Source organism: Vulpes vulpes, chromosome 14 (assembly GCF_048418805.1).
Source record: "Vulpes vulpes isolate BD-2025 chromosome 14, VulVul3, whole genome shotgun sequence".
NCBI classification, from domain to species: Eukaryota; Metazoa; Chordata; class Mammalia; order Carnivora; family Canidae; genus Vulpes; species Vulpes vulpes.
The window spans coordinates 86,131,211-86,144,635 of NC_132793.1; the positions used below are offsets into that span (position 1 = coordinate 86,131,211).

The 13,425-nt window shown below is 41.0% G+C and overlaps 1 protein-coding gene across 1 annotated transcript in view; it reads right to left on the reverse strand.

The window, feature by feature from the left end:
• Positions 1-13,425, reverse strand: part of MPHOSPH10 (M-phase phosphoprotein 10) — a 22,956-nt gene continuing 9,531 nt past the window's right edge. Inside the window, exons 7-11 of the mRNA XM_025986404.2 lie at positions 12,860-12,997; positions 10,848-10,958; positions 4,471-4,578; positions 3,184-3,414; positions 1-2,782 (exon numbers count right to left, since the gene is read on the reverse strand). Of these exons, the coding sequence (XP_025842189.2) occupies positions 2,633-2,782; positions 3,184-3,414; positions 4,471-4,578; positions 10,848-10,958; positions 12,860-12,997 (738 nt within the window). The 3' untranslated portion in view covers positions 1-2,632. The remainder of the gene's footprint in view (positions 2,783-3,183; positions 3,415-4,470; positions 4,579-10,847; positions 10,959-12,859; positions 12,998-13,425) is intronic.

Below are 13,425 nucleotides of genomic sequence, written 5' to 3' on the forward strand. Positions count from 1 at the left end.
TAAGAGAAGGGAAAAGAATGTATTATTCAAACAATAATCGAAAGAGCTATAGTATTATATTGAAAATAGACTTCAAAACAGGGAGTGCCACAAAAGAAAAAGAGGTCATTTTATAGTCAAGGGGTCAATTCATGAGAAAGACATAAAAATCATAAATGGATATGTACCTGACAAAGTAGGTCTTCAATATACATGAAGCAAAAACTGAAACAGTTACAGGAAGAGAAAAATCCATAATCACAGAGATTTTATATGCTTCTCTAATTGATTAAACAAACAAAAAATCAGTTAAGATAATAACTGAACAAAAATCAAACCTTTGGACTATCTGAAATACCGAACACTATTCTCAACAACTATAGAACACCTATGTTTTCCTTTTCCTAGTAGTATAAGCTTACCAATTCTGAAAACTACTTGTATATTCTAGGCTTGAGTAAACGAGTAAATATACTAAAGATAATGGGAGCAAGATTTCTCACTGTTAGAAAAGGCATTACAAATATGGGAAGAGTGAATACTAGAATATAATCTGCAGGGATATTGGATTAGAACAGGAAGTTTTGGTATGACTCGTGTATGGTATACATATAACAGTCACACACACAATCACAATTTTCTAGCTCTGGTGAGTGAGGCTAGTGGCAACAGTGGCAATGAGCACACTTAGCACCCACATCTGTTTCAAAATACCATTCTCCAAGAGAAACCAGGGTTCTGTGGGAAAATGGCCAATTCCAGGGAAAAGACAGGATAAGCCTGGAACATGTTAGCACCAGAAAATAAGGACGTGCCCAGAGAATAGTGGGAATATAACAGAACTCAGAAATTAGTTTGAAGGGCCTTCCACTGTACCAGCCCAAAACTGGAAAATCAAAATTCATAATAAAGGATTAAAAAAAATGAATAATTTAAAAATCAGTCAATAGTGAAATAAATGAGAAGGGAATACTTTCCTTATAGTATGCCAAATAATAGATACAGAAGAAATTCAGTTAGAAACTCACAAATGGTAGGACACCTGGGTGGCTCAGTGGTTGAGCATCTGCCTTTGATTCAGGGTGTGATCCCAGGGTCCTGGGATTGAGTCCCACATCAGGTTCCCTGCAGGGAGACTGCTTCTCCCTCCACCTATGTCTCTGCCTCCGTCTCTCATGAAAAAATAAAATCTTAAAAAAAAAAAAAAAAAGTGAATGTATAGACACACCTCACCTAGAGGTGAGGGGAGAAATGAAGATAAAAGGGATTCAAACTATGCAAACATCAAACTGCCCTTGGACAGGTAAAGTGAATCATCACTCCAGGATCAAACATTCTAATCCTGATGAATGATTATGAAAGACTCAAGGGAAATAGAACTAAGATAGCAATTGAATGGGGACTGGCAAACTGAATTAAAGAAAGCAGAACTTTTAGAGCCATATAACAGACAAATCACCACTAAAACAAAATGACACTTTCACTAAGGCTAGAAAGAGATCCAGGGTTCCTCAAACTGTTTAGAAGGCAAATGCTGGGATGCCTGGGTGGCTCAGTGGTTGGGCATCTCAGTGGTTGGGCTCCTCAGTGGTTGGGCCTTTGGCTCAGGACGTGATCGATCCCACAGTCCCAGGATCAAGTCCCACATTGGGCTCCCTGCATGGAGCCTGCTTCTCCCTCTGTCTCTGCCTCTCTCTCTGTGTGTCTCATGAATAAATAAAATCCTTTTTTAAAAAAACAGAAGACAAAGATACAATAGTGAAGAAAACTCTCCTGAATAAAACTTCAAACAGAGGACAATTCAGTATTAACTGGTGCTTCATCTAGCCCTTGCCAACCCAGTTCTAATCCTGATGTGGCCTGTTTCTGTATTGGGAAGCAGAAATGCAGAAAGTATACATCCACGGGCTCTTCCTGACTGACTGTTCCATGTGGATGAAAAACCAGGGCTTTCCCTGTTGCTTCAGGAGAAGCTGCTCTCGTTTTCTACCCTTGAGGTAAGGCTCACGGCATTTCCATCAAAGCATAATATGAGGTCCTATCAGACAAAAAGGCAATTTTCCCTGGATGGGAAGGCAAGTACCTGGTAGTCACAGAAGACTCACCACACTGCCAGCCTACCTTCCCTGCTGTGTCCAGCTACTATCCCATCTAGATCATACCTGCTCTCTATAAATCTGTGTGTGGTACTCTACAGCCTACATGAAGGCTTCGTTCAGTTGGATGGGAGATCACCCCATAAGGAGAAAGATGGAAGGCCCATGCACTATTTTGTGAAAGGATGACAGGGCAGTGGGGAAGAACATCAGGACCCCAAAGAGTGAGGACCTCTGCCGTGGACAGCTGCTTGTGACGGGGATGGCTGGCTCCTGTGCCCTGGTCAGCCTGCAGGCTGGCTCCTGCTCACTGGCCTTCACCTAGACCCCAGCGAGGACTCGTGGGGAAAGGGCCGAGGGAGCTCAGTCCAGCTTCACACCCAGAGGAAGCAACTCAGGGCTTTCCGATGTCAGTCTGAGTTTGTCTTTTCAAAATGAGAAATTCTCAAATATCTGCTGTCTATACAAAAAAAAAATTCTCAAAAATTTTATTATAAAAGAGAAAAATGACAGAATATAAACTTACACATTAATATTTACATTATATTCAAAATATATTACAGCTTTAATTTATGAACAGAAATATCCTGTCTTTTCTTCTTTTTCTTTTCTGTTTTCTTCGCGTCAGTGATTTGCATTTTTACTTGATCTTGTAATTTAGAAAAGAATGCTTGAGATGACTTTAAGGCTTTGTCTTTACCTTCATCCTGCAATTAAAAATAATAACACACTCATGCTATAAAATGTGCTTATGATTACAACAATGTACAAAAGTATAAATTTCCAAAAACTGAGAATTATGAAAAATCACACCAGTTAGCACAGACGTATCACATGCATTCTATGTGGTTGCAATGTTCTTGTAATTTAAGGCAGGAGGGAGTGGAAGACAACTGCTGCCAGGCCCCAGGAGCTATGAGGGCCAAGAGTTTCTGGCTGTTATCCAGCCAGGGGCCAGAAGCCTCTTGCTGGGCAGGCAGGTGGCAGGCAGGCGGCATCAGCAGGCTGACACACAGTGGAGTGGATGTCACACACTGATTCAACCGCCATCCCCATGAAGGCCCCCTACATGGGGCCCCTACAGCAGATTTCTTTCCTGCATCCTTACCTTTAGCAGCGAAGCTTTGCCTGTTTTGGTCAGCTGTTTTAACTTCTCTGAAGCTACTGCCCTTGTGTATTTTCCCGCTTGGTCTGGGTTGTTCTTTTCAAGCAGTTTTCTCCGCTTTTCCTTCTCCTTCAGTTTCATATGCTTTTGATATTTCTTTTTCCTCCGTTCTCGTTTCTTGTCTGTGGCAGTTTTCTCAGCAGCTGTTTTTACATCTCCAGCTTTATTTTTTTCCTATTAAAAATAACCCCCAGCATAATAGTTAATCTAACTTCACATGACTCAGAAGTTAAAAGACCAGCAGTTCCATGAAGCACGGCGAATGGTGTGTCCCCACCACCGGGAGGATGCAGTACCCACCTGCACTCCAAAGAGCTTAGGGAGCTCAGCTCTGTAAGACCTGGGATGCACTCTTTGACAAGCAGATTCTCATAGTGGCAGTTCAGCCCCCAAAGCACATTGCAGAGGTGGCCTGGAAAGCTGGGGTATCAAGCTGATGGCCCCAGAAGCAAGCCCCCTCCAGCACTAAGGACTTCAGATGGGCTTCTGGGACTACCTTGGCACTAAGCTGCTGAGGACAGCCACTAGGTGGCAGGAGGGTTTTACAGAAACAGAAGGGAAACATCTATCCAGTGAGGATCAATGTCCTCTTTCCTCCCCAGCTACCAGCCTTTCCTGCCAGGCTGTCACCTGTAGAGGTAGCAGAGGTTTTGAAGGGGTGGGAGTGGGTGCAGCAAGGCAAGTGTGGAGGGACAAAGAGCCGCGCTGCTAGGCTGCTAGGCCAGCTGGGAAGATGACACCCGGCGGAAATCATTCCTGTGTAATGCATGAGCTTCAATGTTCGTGAGGCAGGGACTGCGTACATTTGGTATGTCTAACTTCTTCTAATAACCCAAATGTTCTATTCTAGACACCAATTTGATTATTGATGAGCACTAAATGAATACAACAATGGAGGAAAATGCTGATATTAAAGGATTACTGGTATATGAGCAACATAAACCATTAATTTTAAACCTAACATCACTGCTAGTATTCAAATTGGATTATAACAAGACACAGACATCAGATATTACAAGCAGTTTTTACAATAATTCTCATACCTCATATTTGGTTACAGAAGACTAATGTTTGAATACTATGTAATACTATTAGTTTGATTATACTTAGAAACTGCTGATCCATTAAAAAAAAAAACTACAAACTCTAGGATAAAGATGTTGAGTAGAGATCTAGCTATAAACTAACTTATAAAAAAATAAACGAAATGTTTCGACACTGGCTTCTTACCTTGACTTCCTCTGGGGCCAGGAGAGCTGCATCGCTTACGCTCACTGGGGCTACCTCCTCCATGGTTAAGGCTGGCAGATTTGACACAACTTTAATCTCTGGAACAGGCTAGAAAAATGACAACACATGTATTTATTTATATATTTTAATGATTTTATTTATTTGCGAGAGACAGAGAGCAGGAGCAGGAAGAAGAGGTAGAAACAGGCTCCCTGGAAGGGAGCCCAGTGCAGGGTTCAATCTCAGGACCCTGGGATCATGACCTGAGCCAAAGGCAGCCACTTAACCAACTGACTCACCCAGGCACCCCAAGACAAGTCAGAAATAGTCCTTACATAAAATATTTATATTGTGAACCTATTATTTTTTTAAACATCCTTTAAAATTTACTTTATTATTTTTTATTTAGTAGTTCATCACTTACATACAACACTCAGTGCTCATCACAAGTACACTCCTTAATCGTCATCACCCATTCAGCCCACCCCCCACCCCTCCAGCAACCCTGTTTGTTCTCTATTGTTAAGGTGTGAACCCATTAATTTAAGGCATAATATACAAAATACTTTATGGAGAGGGTCCTGGATGGTTCAGTCAGTTTAAAGTCTGACTCTTGGGGATCCCTGGGTGGCTCAGCGGTTTCGCGCTTGCCTTTGGCCCAGGGCGTGATCCTGGAGTCCCGGGATCAAGTCCCGCGTCGGGCTCCTGGCATGAAGCCTGCTTCTCCCTCTCCGCTGCCTGTGTCTCTGCCTCTCTCTCTCTGTCTATCATAAATAAATAAAAATAAGTTAAAAAAATAAAATAAAGTCTGACTCTTGGTTTTAGCTCTGATCATGACCTCGAGTCATGAGATCAAGCCCTGGATCAAGCTCCTTGTTCCACAGGGAGTCTGCTTGAAGATTCTCTCCCTCTGCCCCTCCCCCCCTCACTCACTCTCAGTTAAAGAAATAATTTTAAAAAAAAAAGCTCTCGTAGGTTTAAAAAAAATAAAATATTTCATGGACATTATTTAAAATGTGAGATGGCTAACAGCAAAAGTCGGAAGTGGAATGACGGCAGTGTTGACGGGCAGCATGAGCTGGTTGAGGAATCTTTTGATATCTGAGTACTTTAGGTCTTCTCTGACTCACTACTGCACCAAGAACACTTACTCTACACTTTTGCAGGATATTTATGCCATATTGAAACACCAGTTCTCTTACCTATTACTGAACTATTCCCATCTGCCACAGATGTGGACATTTCAAACAATCCTATCTAATGTTACAAAGAATCTGATTTTTGTGAATATTATCCTATCTGTGGTTATGGAAAAAAGGCTTTAAGAAATATATAAAAAGAGGGACGTCTGGGTGGCTCAGCAGTTGAGCGTCTCCCTTCTGCTCAGGGCATGATCCTGGGATCTGAGATCAAGTCTCACATCAGGTTCCCTGTGGGAAGCCTGCTTCTTCCTCAGCCTGTGTCTCTGTCTCTCTCTCTGTGTCTCATGAATAAATAAATCTTTTATATAAAAAAAAGAAATATACAGAAAGAGGTACAAATAAAAATGCTTATCACAATAAGAGTCAAAATAGACTACTTAATAAAACAAATTTTCTCATCTGCCAGTTCCTCTAAACATAGCTTTGTAAACAGAAAAATGATACAGAGCTGCTCTGGAAAACTAAAATAGTACTGAAATAAATCAAACCTATTAATTATATAAAGGGGAAATTTTATGAAATGCAATGTTAACTGAAGAGTCTTTTTTTTTTTTTTTTTGGAAGAACTGTCCAGGAAAAGACAGAAATTAGAACAGGCTTCATACTGACCTTGGTAATAGCAGAACACTAGTGATTATTTACCTAACACCTACACTAATGCTCTTTACATCTAATTCCCGCACATCTCTGAGAACACCAGGGGACACGAATGGGGACTCTGTCGGCTAGAGAATAAAAGATGGAAGTGTGGGACACAGCAGATGCCGTGGAGAAAACATGAGACTGAGAAGAGAGGAGCTCTACTGCAGTGTCACTGATTTCTTCGCACACCCTTTTCCTTACCCTACTCTTGGCCATATTCCAGTTAACCAGGCAGATGTGTGTCCCAGGAAATTTTAGAAAGAATGAAAATAATCCATATGCACAACAGGATCTTGGATTCTAACAAAAAAACTTCAGAGTGTGAAAGAAATAATTTCTTCCACTGTTCACTTATTTATTAGGAATACTGTGTTCCATTCTACCAATTTAAAGAGAAATACTGAAAAAATGCAAGACAGCCCAGAAAAAAACAAAACAAAAAAATGATCAACAAGGTTTTGTGAAGCAGGAATCGTGAAATACCAAACTAAAAATAAAAGAAAGAAGAAAAAGAAAGAAAAAAAAAATAAAAAATAAAAATAAAAGAAAGTTCATTATTAAGGGGAACTTACACCAAAAATTCTACATTTCTAAAAGAGGACTAAGGAAGGCTTTTAAACTGGGGCTTGTAGACTTAAATACATTCCTCCTTCTTCAATTCCCAAGGTTCTAAGGAAGGTCTGAATACTTCCCCATGCCAAGTTCCATGCTAGTGTGACAAAATACATTTATGCTGGCTTGGAAATGATGGGACAGCTAGGTGGCTCAGCAGCTGAGCATCTGCCTTTTGTTCAGGGCATGATCCTGGAGTCCTGGGATCGAGTCCTGCATCAGGCTCCCTGCATGGAGCCTATTTCTCCCTCTGCCTGTGTCTCTGATTCTCTCTCTGTGTCTCTCATGAATAAATAAATAAAATATTAAAAAAAAATGAGTAGGGAATGATTGGCAATTGACCAATGGCAATCATGGTGCTGTGAGGGAAATGAATGCAGGAAAGAGAAGACAGCACTCAGCCTGACACCCCAGAGATAAGAAGGAGACAGCCACGGAAAGAAGGAAGTACATACAGCCTAGCAGGTGGAGAGGCTGGCAGGAAGGTATGTGGAAGGAGGCACTCTGCCACTGAGGGCACTGGCAGGCCACCTGTGTGGCTGGGGGACAGGAAGCTATGGAGACCAGAGAGGTAAGAGGGAGCCAGATCACGTGGGGCCTTGTAAGGCACAGGAAGGAATCATGTTCTTCGCATCAGTAACTTTTTCACAGCAAGAGCTGCTGGCCAAGAGGGGTTAAGAATTCCTCTTTTCTTCTATTACACAGCCCACACTAGGCACTTTGGTATCCAAAGACTTCTGTCACCAAAAACTCCTGTCACCAAAAACTCAGTGTCATGTAAAGTACATCTGATTAACCAAACACACACACAAAAAGGTGAGATATGCAGATTCTCTGAGAAGACAAAACACCCAACCATCAAAGAACCAGAAGGATTTGGGTGATTAACTCTTCTGTATAGCTGAAAGGTGAAGAAATTTGCCTAATTCAGAAAGCTTGTTAGGGGCAGAATCTGACTCAGCTTTCTGACTTCTAGACTAGTCCTTGAGATTCATGACAGGTTGTTTCCAGAGAACATGAGGGACACAAGGAGATAATAGGCGAGCAAGTACCAAAAGGACTGGTCGGCATGTTTTATGAGCTCACAGAGGGTAGTGAGATGGAAAAGAAGCTCTAAAAAGTAGAAAGGCACTGAGCCAAGCATGGTGGGAGTCAGACTGATCACTGGAGGTCTGGGCCTAGTACAGAACAGGATGCAACGGAGGAACATGGACCCACAGTTAAATCCAACCCTCCTAACCTCCAAATAAGCTTTGGTTTCCTCATCTGCAAAACAGAAAGAGTAGTATCTGCCTTAGTGTTTTGTGGATTAAGAGTTAATGGGCAGGAGCACTGCCATCATCAAGATGGCAACCCTGGTCAATCCGAACTAGCAACTATCCACAGACAAGAGAGCATTGTGAAAATCCCAGAACCTGAGGATGATGCTGAAGCAACCCTCTGGACCACATTCGAAGTATAGGAGAGGCTACACTCTCACCATATCATCCCAGGCCAGAACAGTGCCCCATTGAGAATGAGACCTGGCCTACGCCTTCTCCAGTGGAACAGAGCCCAAGGTGGCCTTTCAGCTCCCCAGCAGTGCAGGATGCTTCTGGGCAGGCCCAATTGTGTCTGTGTCAGGAGGATCAGGGAGGGAAAATGTGAGGCTTGATCACTGGGGTTCAGACTGGGATGGAGAGCAAGGGCAGGGCTTATAGCAACAGTACCTGGACCTTGGCAGACCACATTCCTCCTCACAGCAGTGCCCAAGGAGAGATCCTGGCCAGCAACCTCACCCATCTGTAGAGCCAAGCTGGTGCCCATGTCTGGCTCAAAGAAGTATCTGAACCCCCATGTTCACTGCAGTATTATTTACTATAGCCACGTCATAGAAACAATATAAGTGTTCATCAACAGATGAATGAATAAATACAGAGTGAAATACTATTTAGTCATAAAAAGAAGGAAATCCTGCCATTTGTGACAACACTGATGTACCCTAAGGCCATTATGCTGAGTGAGGAAGTCAAACAGAGAAAGATAAATACCTTACGATCTTGATCTTGTTAGGTAGGAAACTAGGCATGAGCGACAGGAGAATGGACCTTAGATATCCTGCCAGAGAGCCCCACCCAGGGACCACTACATTCCACCCATCAAGCAGTAGGTCTGGGGCTGCAACATCCCAGCAGAGGAAGAGTTAAGTTTGTTGCACTTACTGCACTTCTGCAGAAAGCAGCCACTTGTCCTTCTGTCTGTTTAACAGAAATAATGTTGCAGTTTCCCACTCTTGCAGGCATTCAGAATACATCTTGGGAAAGGACATGAGTACTTGGCTAATTGTTATATAATCCAGGCCTGTCACTCAAATGTTGCCACCCTAGGACCCACCCAAAAGGAAAAACTAATATAAGCCCACGCGCCCATGCACCAGTTTCTGGGGCCTTGTCTCTCTTGGCTGGCTCGCTCCTCCCTTGGAGGGTATTTAATAAAACTTTGCTTTATTTTATTTTTTTTAATTTTTTTTATTATTTATTTATGATAGTCATATATATAGAGAGAGGCAGAGACAAGGCAGAGATAAAGGCAGAGGGAGAAGCAGGCTCCATGCACCGGGAGCCCGACGTGGGATTCGATCCCGGGTCTCCAGGATCGCGCCCTGGGCCAAAGGCAGGCGCCAAACCGCTGCGCCACCCAGGGATTACTTTCATTTTTCTGTCCTGGAATTCTTTACTGGGGCAGAGAAATAATGGTAGCTTTGTTCCTTTTCCATCTAACTCTTAGTAACAATCTCACTTAGATGTATCTAAAACAACCCAACTGATAGAAAACAGGTGGATGCGAAGCCAAAAGTACAAACTACCAGTTGTAAGTTCTAGGCATCTAATATACAGCAGGGTAACTACTGTTAATAGTATTTTATATTTCAAAGTTGCTAAGAAAGTAGATCTTAAAAGCTCTCATCATAAGGAAGAAAACTGCAACTATATAGAGTGATGGATATTAACTAAACTTACCATGGTAATCATTCCTCAATATATTCATGCAGGTATGCCACACCTTTCAAAAGTTTATGCTAGGCCACTCTAAAAGACCTACATTAGTATCTGCTCTTGCTAAGTGAAAGAGATCTGAAAACATTTTTCACTTTTATTTTTAAAAAAAGGGAAAACAAAAATAGCATTCAGCATCTGTTCTGCAGCAAGCAGCTCTGCCCAGCTCCTTCCTCAGGAACTACACTTGGTATCTCAGCATTAAGTCACCAGAGCTTTAAACTATGTCTGTGAGCATCTGTGCTTTATCTCAATTTATTTGCGCATCCATTACAAGATTGGTCCTGAAGTATCAGAAAAGCCTACAACAGATTATTTTTGGGGTCTAAAATGCTCAAAAAATTTTCCATTGAATGAATGGTAATTGCTTCTTTGCTTTACCCTATTTAGTCTTGCTTCATGTGCTTTCCGATGGTGGGGGAACCTATGTATCAAACCATTGTTGTACATCTTAAACCTACAGTGTTACAGATCTGTCTTAATAAAACTGGGGAAGAGGGGTTAATGTACATAAAGGACTTAATATGGCACAGAGCAGGTATCCAAAAAATATCAGGTACAGACACCACAGGTCTCCAAACCAACTGCAGGATGGAAATAAAACAGAAGACTGAACAATAAGAAAGAGTAAGAAATGAAGAGACCCTGTGGCTAAGACTTGAGGCCTGGGAAGGGTCCATTTGGAGATCAGGCTGGATCAGCAGACAAAGCCAGACTTGTCTGGGATTAGATGTGAACCATCCTCAAGAGAGGCCCTGCATGTAATTTACAAGGAATTCCTACAGGTTTGTATCCTAAAACCAAATAAAGAGTTAGCTTCACAAAAGCTCAGAGGAATTAAGGTCACATCTGCTCTGACCACACAATGAAATGTTAACACACTTACTGGTTTAGGGATGAAGTGAAAGTTTGAGAGGGCATCCAATTTTAAGAAGAGAGAATCCATCATCTTCTGAATTTCTTTGTGCTCTGGATTTTCTTCTTCTGCCGTTTTTTGCTTAGAAAATAAGTTCAGCAACATCAGAATGAGCAGCTTAATACACATCACAGGACAAAACACAAGAGTCAATAAGGTATAGCCCATTTCTCAACACCAAGGCTTCAGCTCCAAAGACACATTACAAGGCAGATTTAAAATTATCAATACCATGATGGTGCCAGCACCAAAGAAGTGTGACGTGCACTTTAGGAGCTGCAGCAACCCCTACCTCTATGATTTATAACTTATAATTCCCTCGGTACTGATTTCTATCAAGAACTAAGCCACTCCCATGAGGATGGCTATCATTAAAAGGGGAGCTAGGTAACAAGTATTAGGTGCTGAAGAATTAGAATCGTGCAGTGCTGGTAACAATGTAAAATGGTGCAGTCACAACAGAGATGAATGAGAGAGCTCCTCAAAAAGTTAAACGGAGAATTGCTATATGACCCTGCAATTCCATCCTTAGATAAATACCCGAGAGAATGTAGAAAGAGGTTCTCAAACCAATACATGTAAACATCTATTCAAAGCGGCACTATTCCCGGCAACCAAAAGGTAAAAACAGCCCAAATGCTCACAATCCCCTTTTCCCTCTGCCCGTAATATTTATTCTAAAAGGCTAAGACTGTTTTTATTTGCTTTTTTATCAAGGCATAACAAAACAAAACAATACACACCAAAACAGGGAAGCAACTGGCTCTTTGCCTCAACAACCTTAATGCCTGAGACGCATCGGGGTCTGTTTCCAATTTCTGTCATCAAAGCCCACTTTCAGCCACATCTAAGCATTTGCCACTGCTTCTTTATTTTAACTTAATTCATTTTTTAAAAAATCTTAAACACGTTGTTTGCCTCAGCCCAGAGAATAATGGCTGTGAAATCATACATAAACAACAAGAAGTTCATTCATGTGCTGTGTACCATCACCTTGCTTATCACCTCCAGGATGGATACCAAACTCTGGTAAATACTCATCATCATCCCCAAACTCTTAATGGAATGGGTCTAGAATCAGCCTAAATTAAGTCCATACTCAAAAACTTGAGAACTGGCTGATGAATTCTAAGACATAACTATCATTTACAGAGCTGGTACAGCTGTCGCATTACATATTTAATTTTTAACTCTCATGGTTACAAAATACTTTCTGTATTTACTAAATCCTCTCATGCCAGGCAATGTTCAGTAACATGTTCCTTCAACTAGCACTTTGGGCTGCAAAACCACCAGGAAGAATTAATTCAAATCTTTCCAAATCTTCAACTTAACAGTGGCATTGAGGGCACTGATGACTATTGCTGCTAATGTGACGTTAATTAATCAAATCTGGCAGAAATCTTAAATGGCTTTTGCAAATAAAATACTCTCTCCTCCCCAAGCACGTATTGACCACATTCTCAATAAATCAAATGTGAAGGAATAATTCCATCACTATATTGGTAATATAGTATTACGGGAAATAAGGCTCTGTCCTACTTAACCAGGTAGTTCTTTTAAGAATCTAACTGAAAAGAAACAAGAATCAAAAACCAAATAACCCCCAGACCTAAAAATCTGAATGAATTCACAGATTATGTTCTATCTGTAACTTTTACAGTATGAATGAGAACTGATTTTTAAATTGTAGGGCTACTATAATTGGTGAAAAGTTAGTAATTAGCTGTGGAACAATTAGGTGACTAATGACTAAATGCAATACAAGCTCCCCTACCCCCCTCACATTCAGTGGTAGTATTATAACCCCTCTATTCCTAACATACTCTGTCTCACATTTAAATAAGGTGAGCCAAGAGCTCAAGATTCCTTTCATGAATTTCAGCCAGGGTGAAATTGGAACTTAATTCATTCAACCAGCAGAGCTGGTTCTCCACTTCTTTTTTTAAGTAACAATGGCTTTGCCTTCCAGGCTTCCTTACCTGGTTGAGTTTGATGTACTCCTGCTCATAAATTTCAGCAAGGCTCAATTTGCTCTTCTCATGGTCTAACGTTAAACGTTTTTTATATTCATACACATCCTCTTTAGGTTTTTCTTTACGTACTACATCATCCCAAGCCTGCAATATGAAAGGCAGAAGGAACATAAATTAATAAAATCCATCATTTCATTCTAGACTCATCTCAGACTCTTCTTCTGGAATATTTATGGTCAGTCTAGAGCAAGCAAATTATAGCAAAAAGTAATTAATTTCAGCCTGTGAAATGATATTCAAGTCACAGAAAATAAGTATTACAAAAACCAAAGGGATGTTACTTTCCTTTTTGTTGTTTTAAATGCATTTTTCACCTCGTTACCAACTTTAATTCCTCATTTCCCTATCATGTTGTTTAAAAGTCAACACCTGAGCTTGTCTTGTTGACTTCAAATTTAAGGACACTCCACATATAGTACTCACCCTTCAAATTCTTCCTATTTCAAGCAAACATTATACATGCTTTAATTGTACCATGCCTTATTGTACCTGTCATACACCCAGTTTTATTT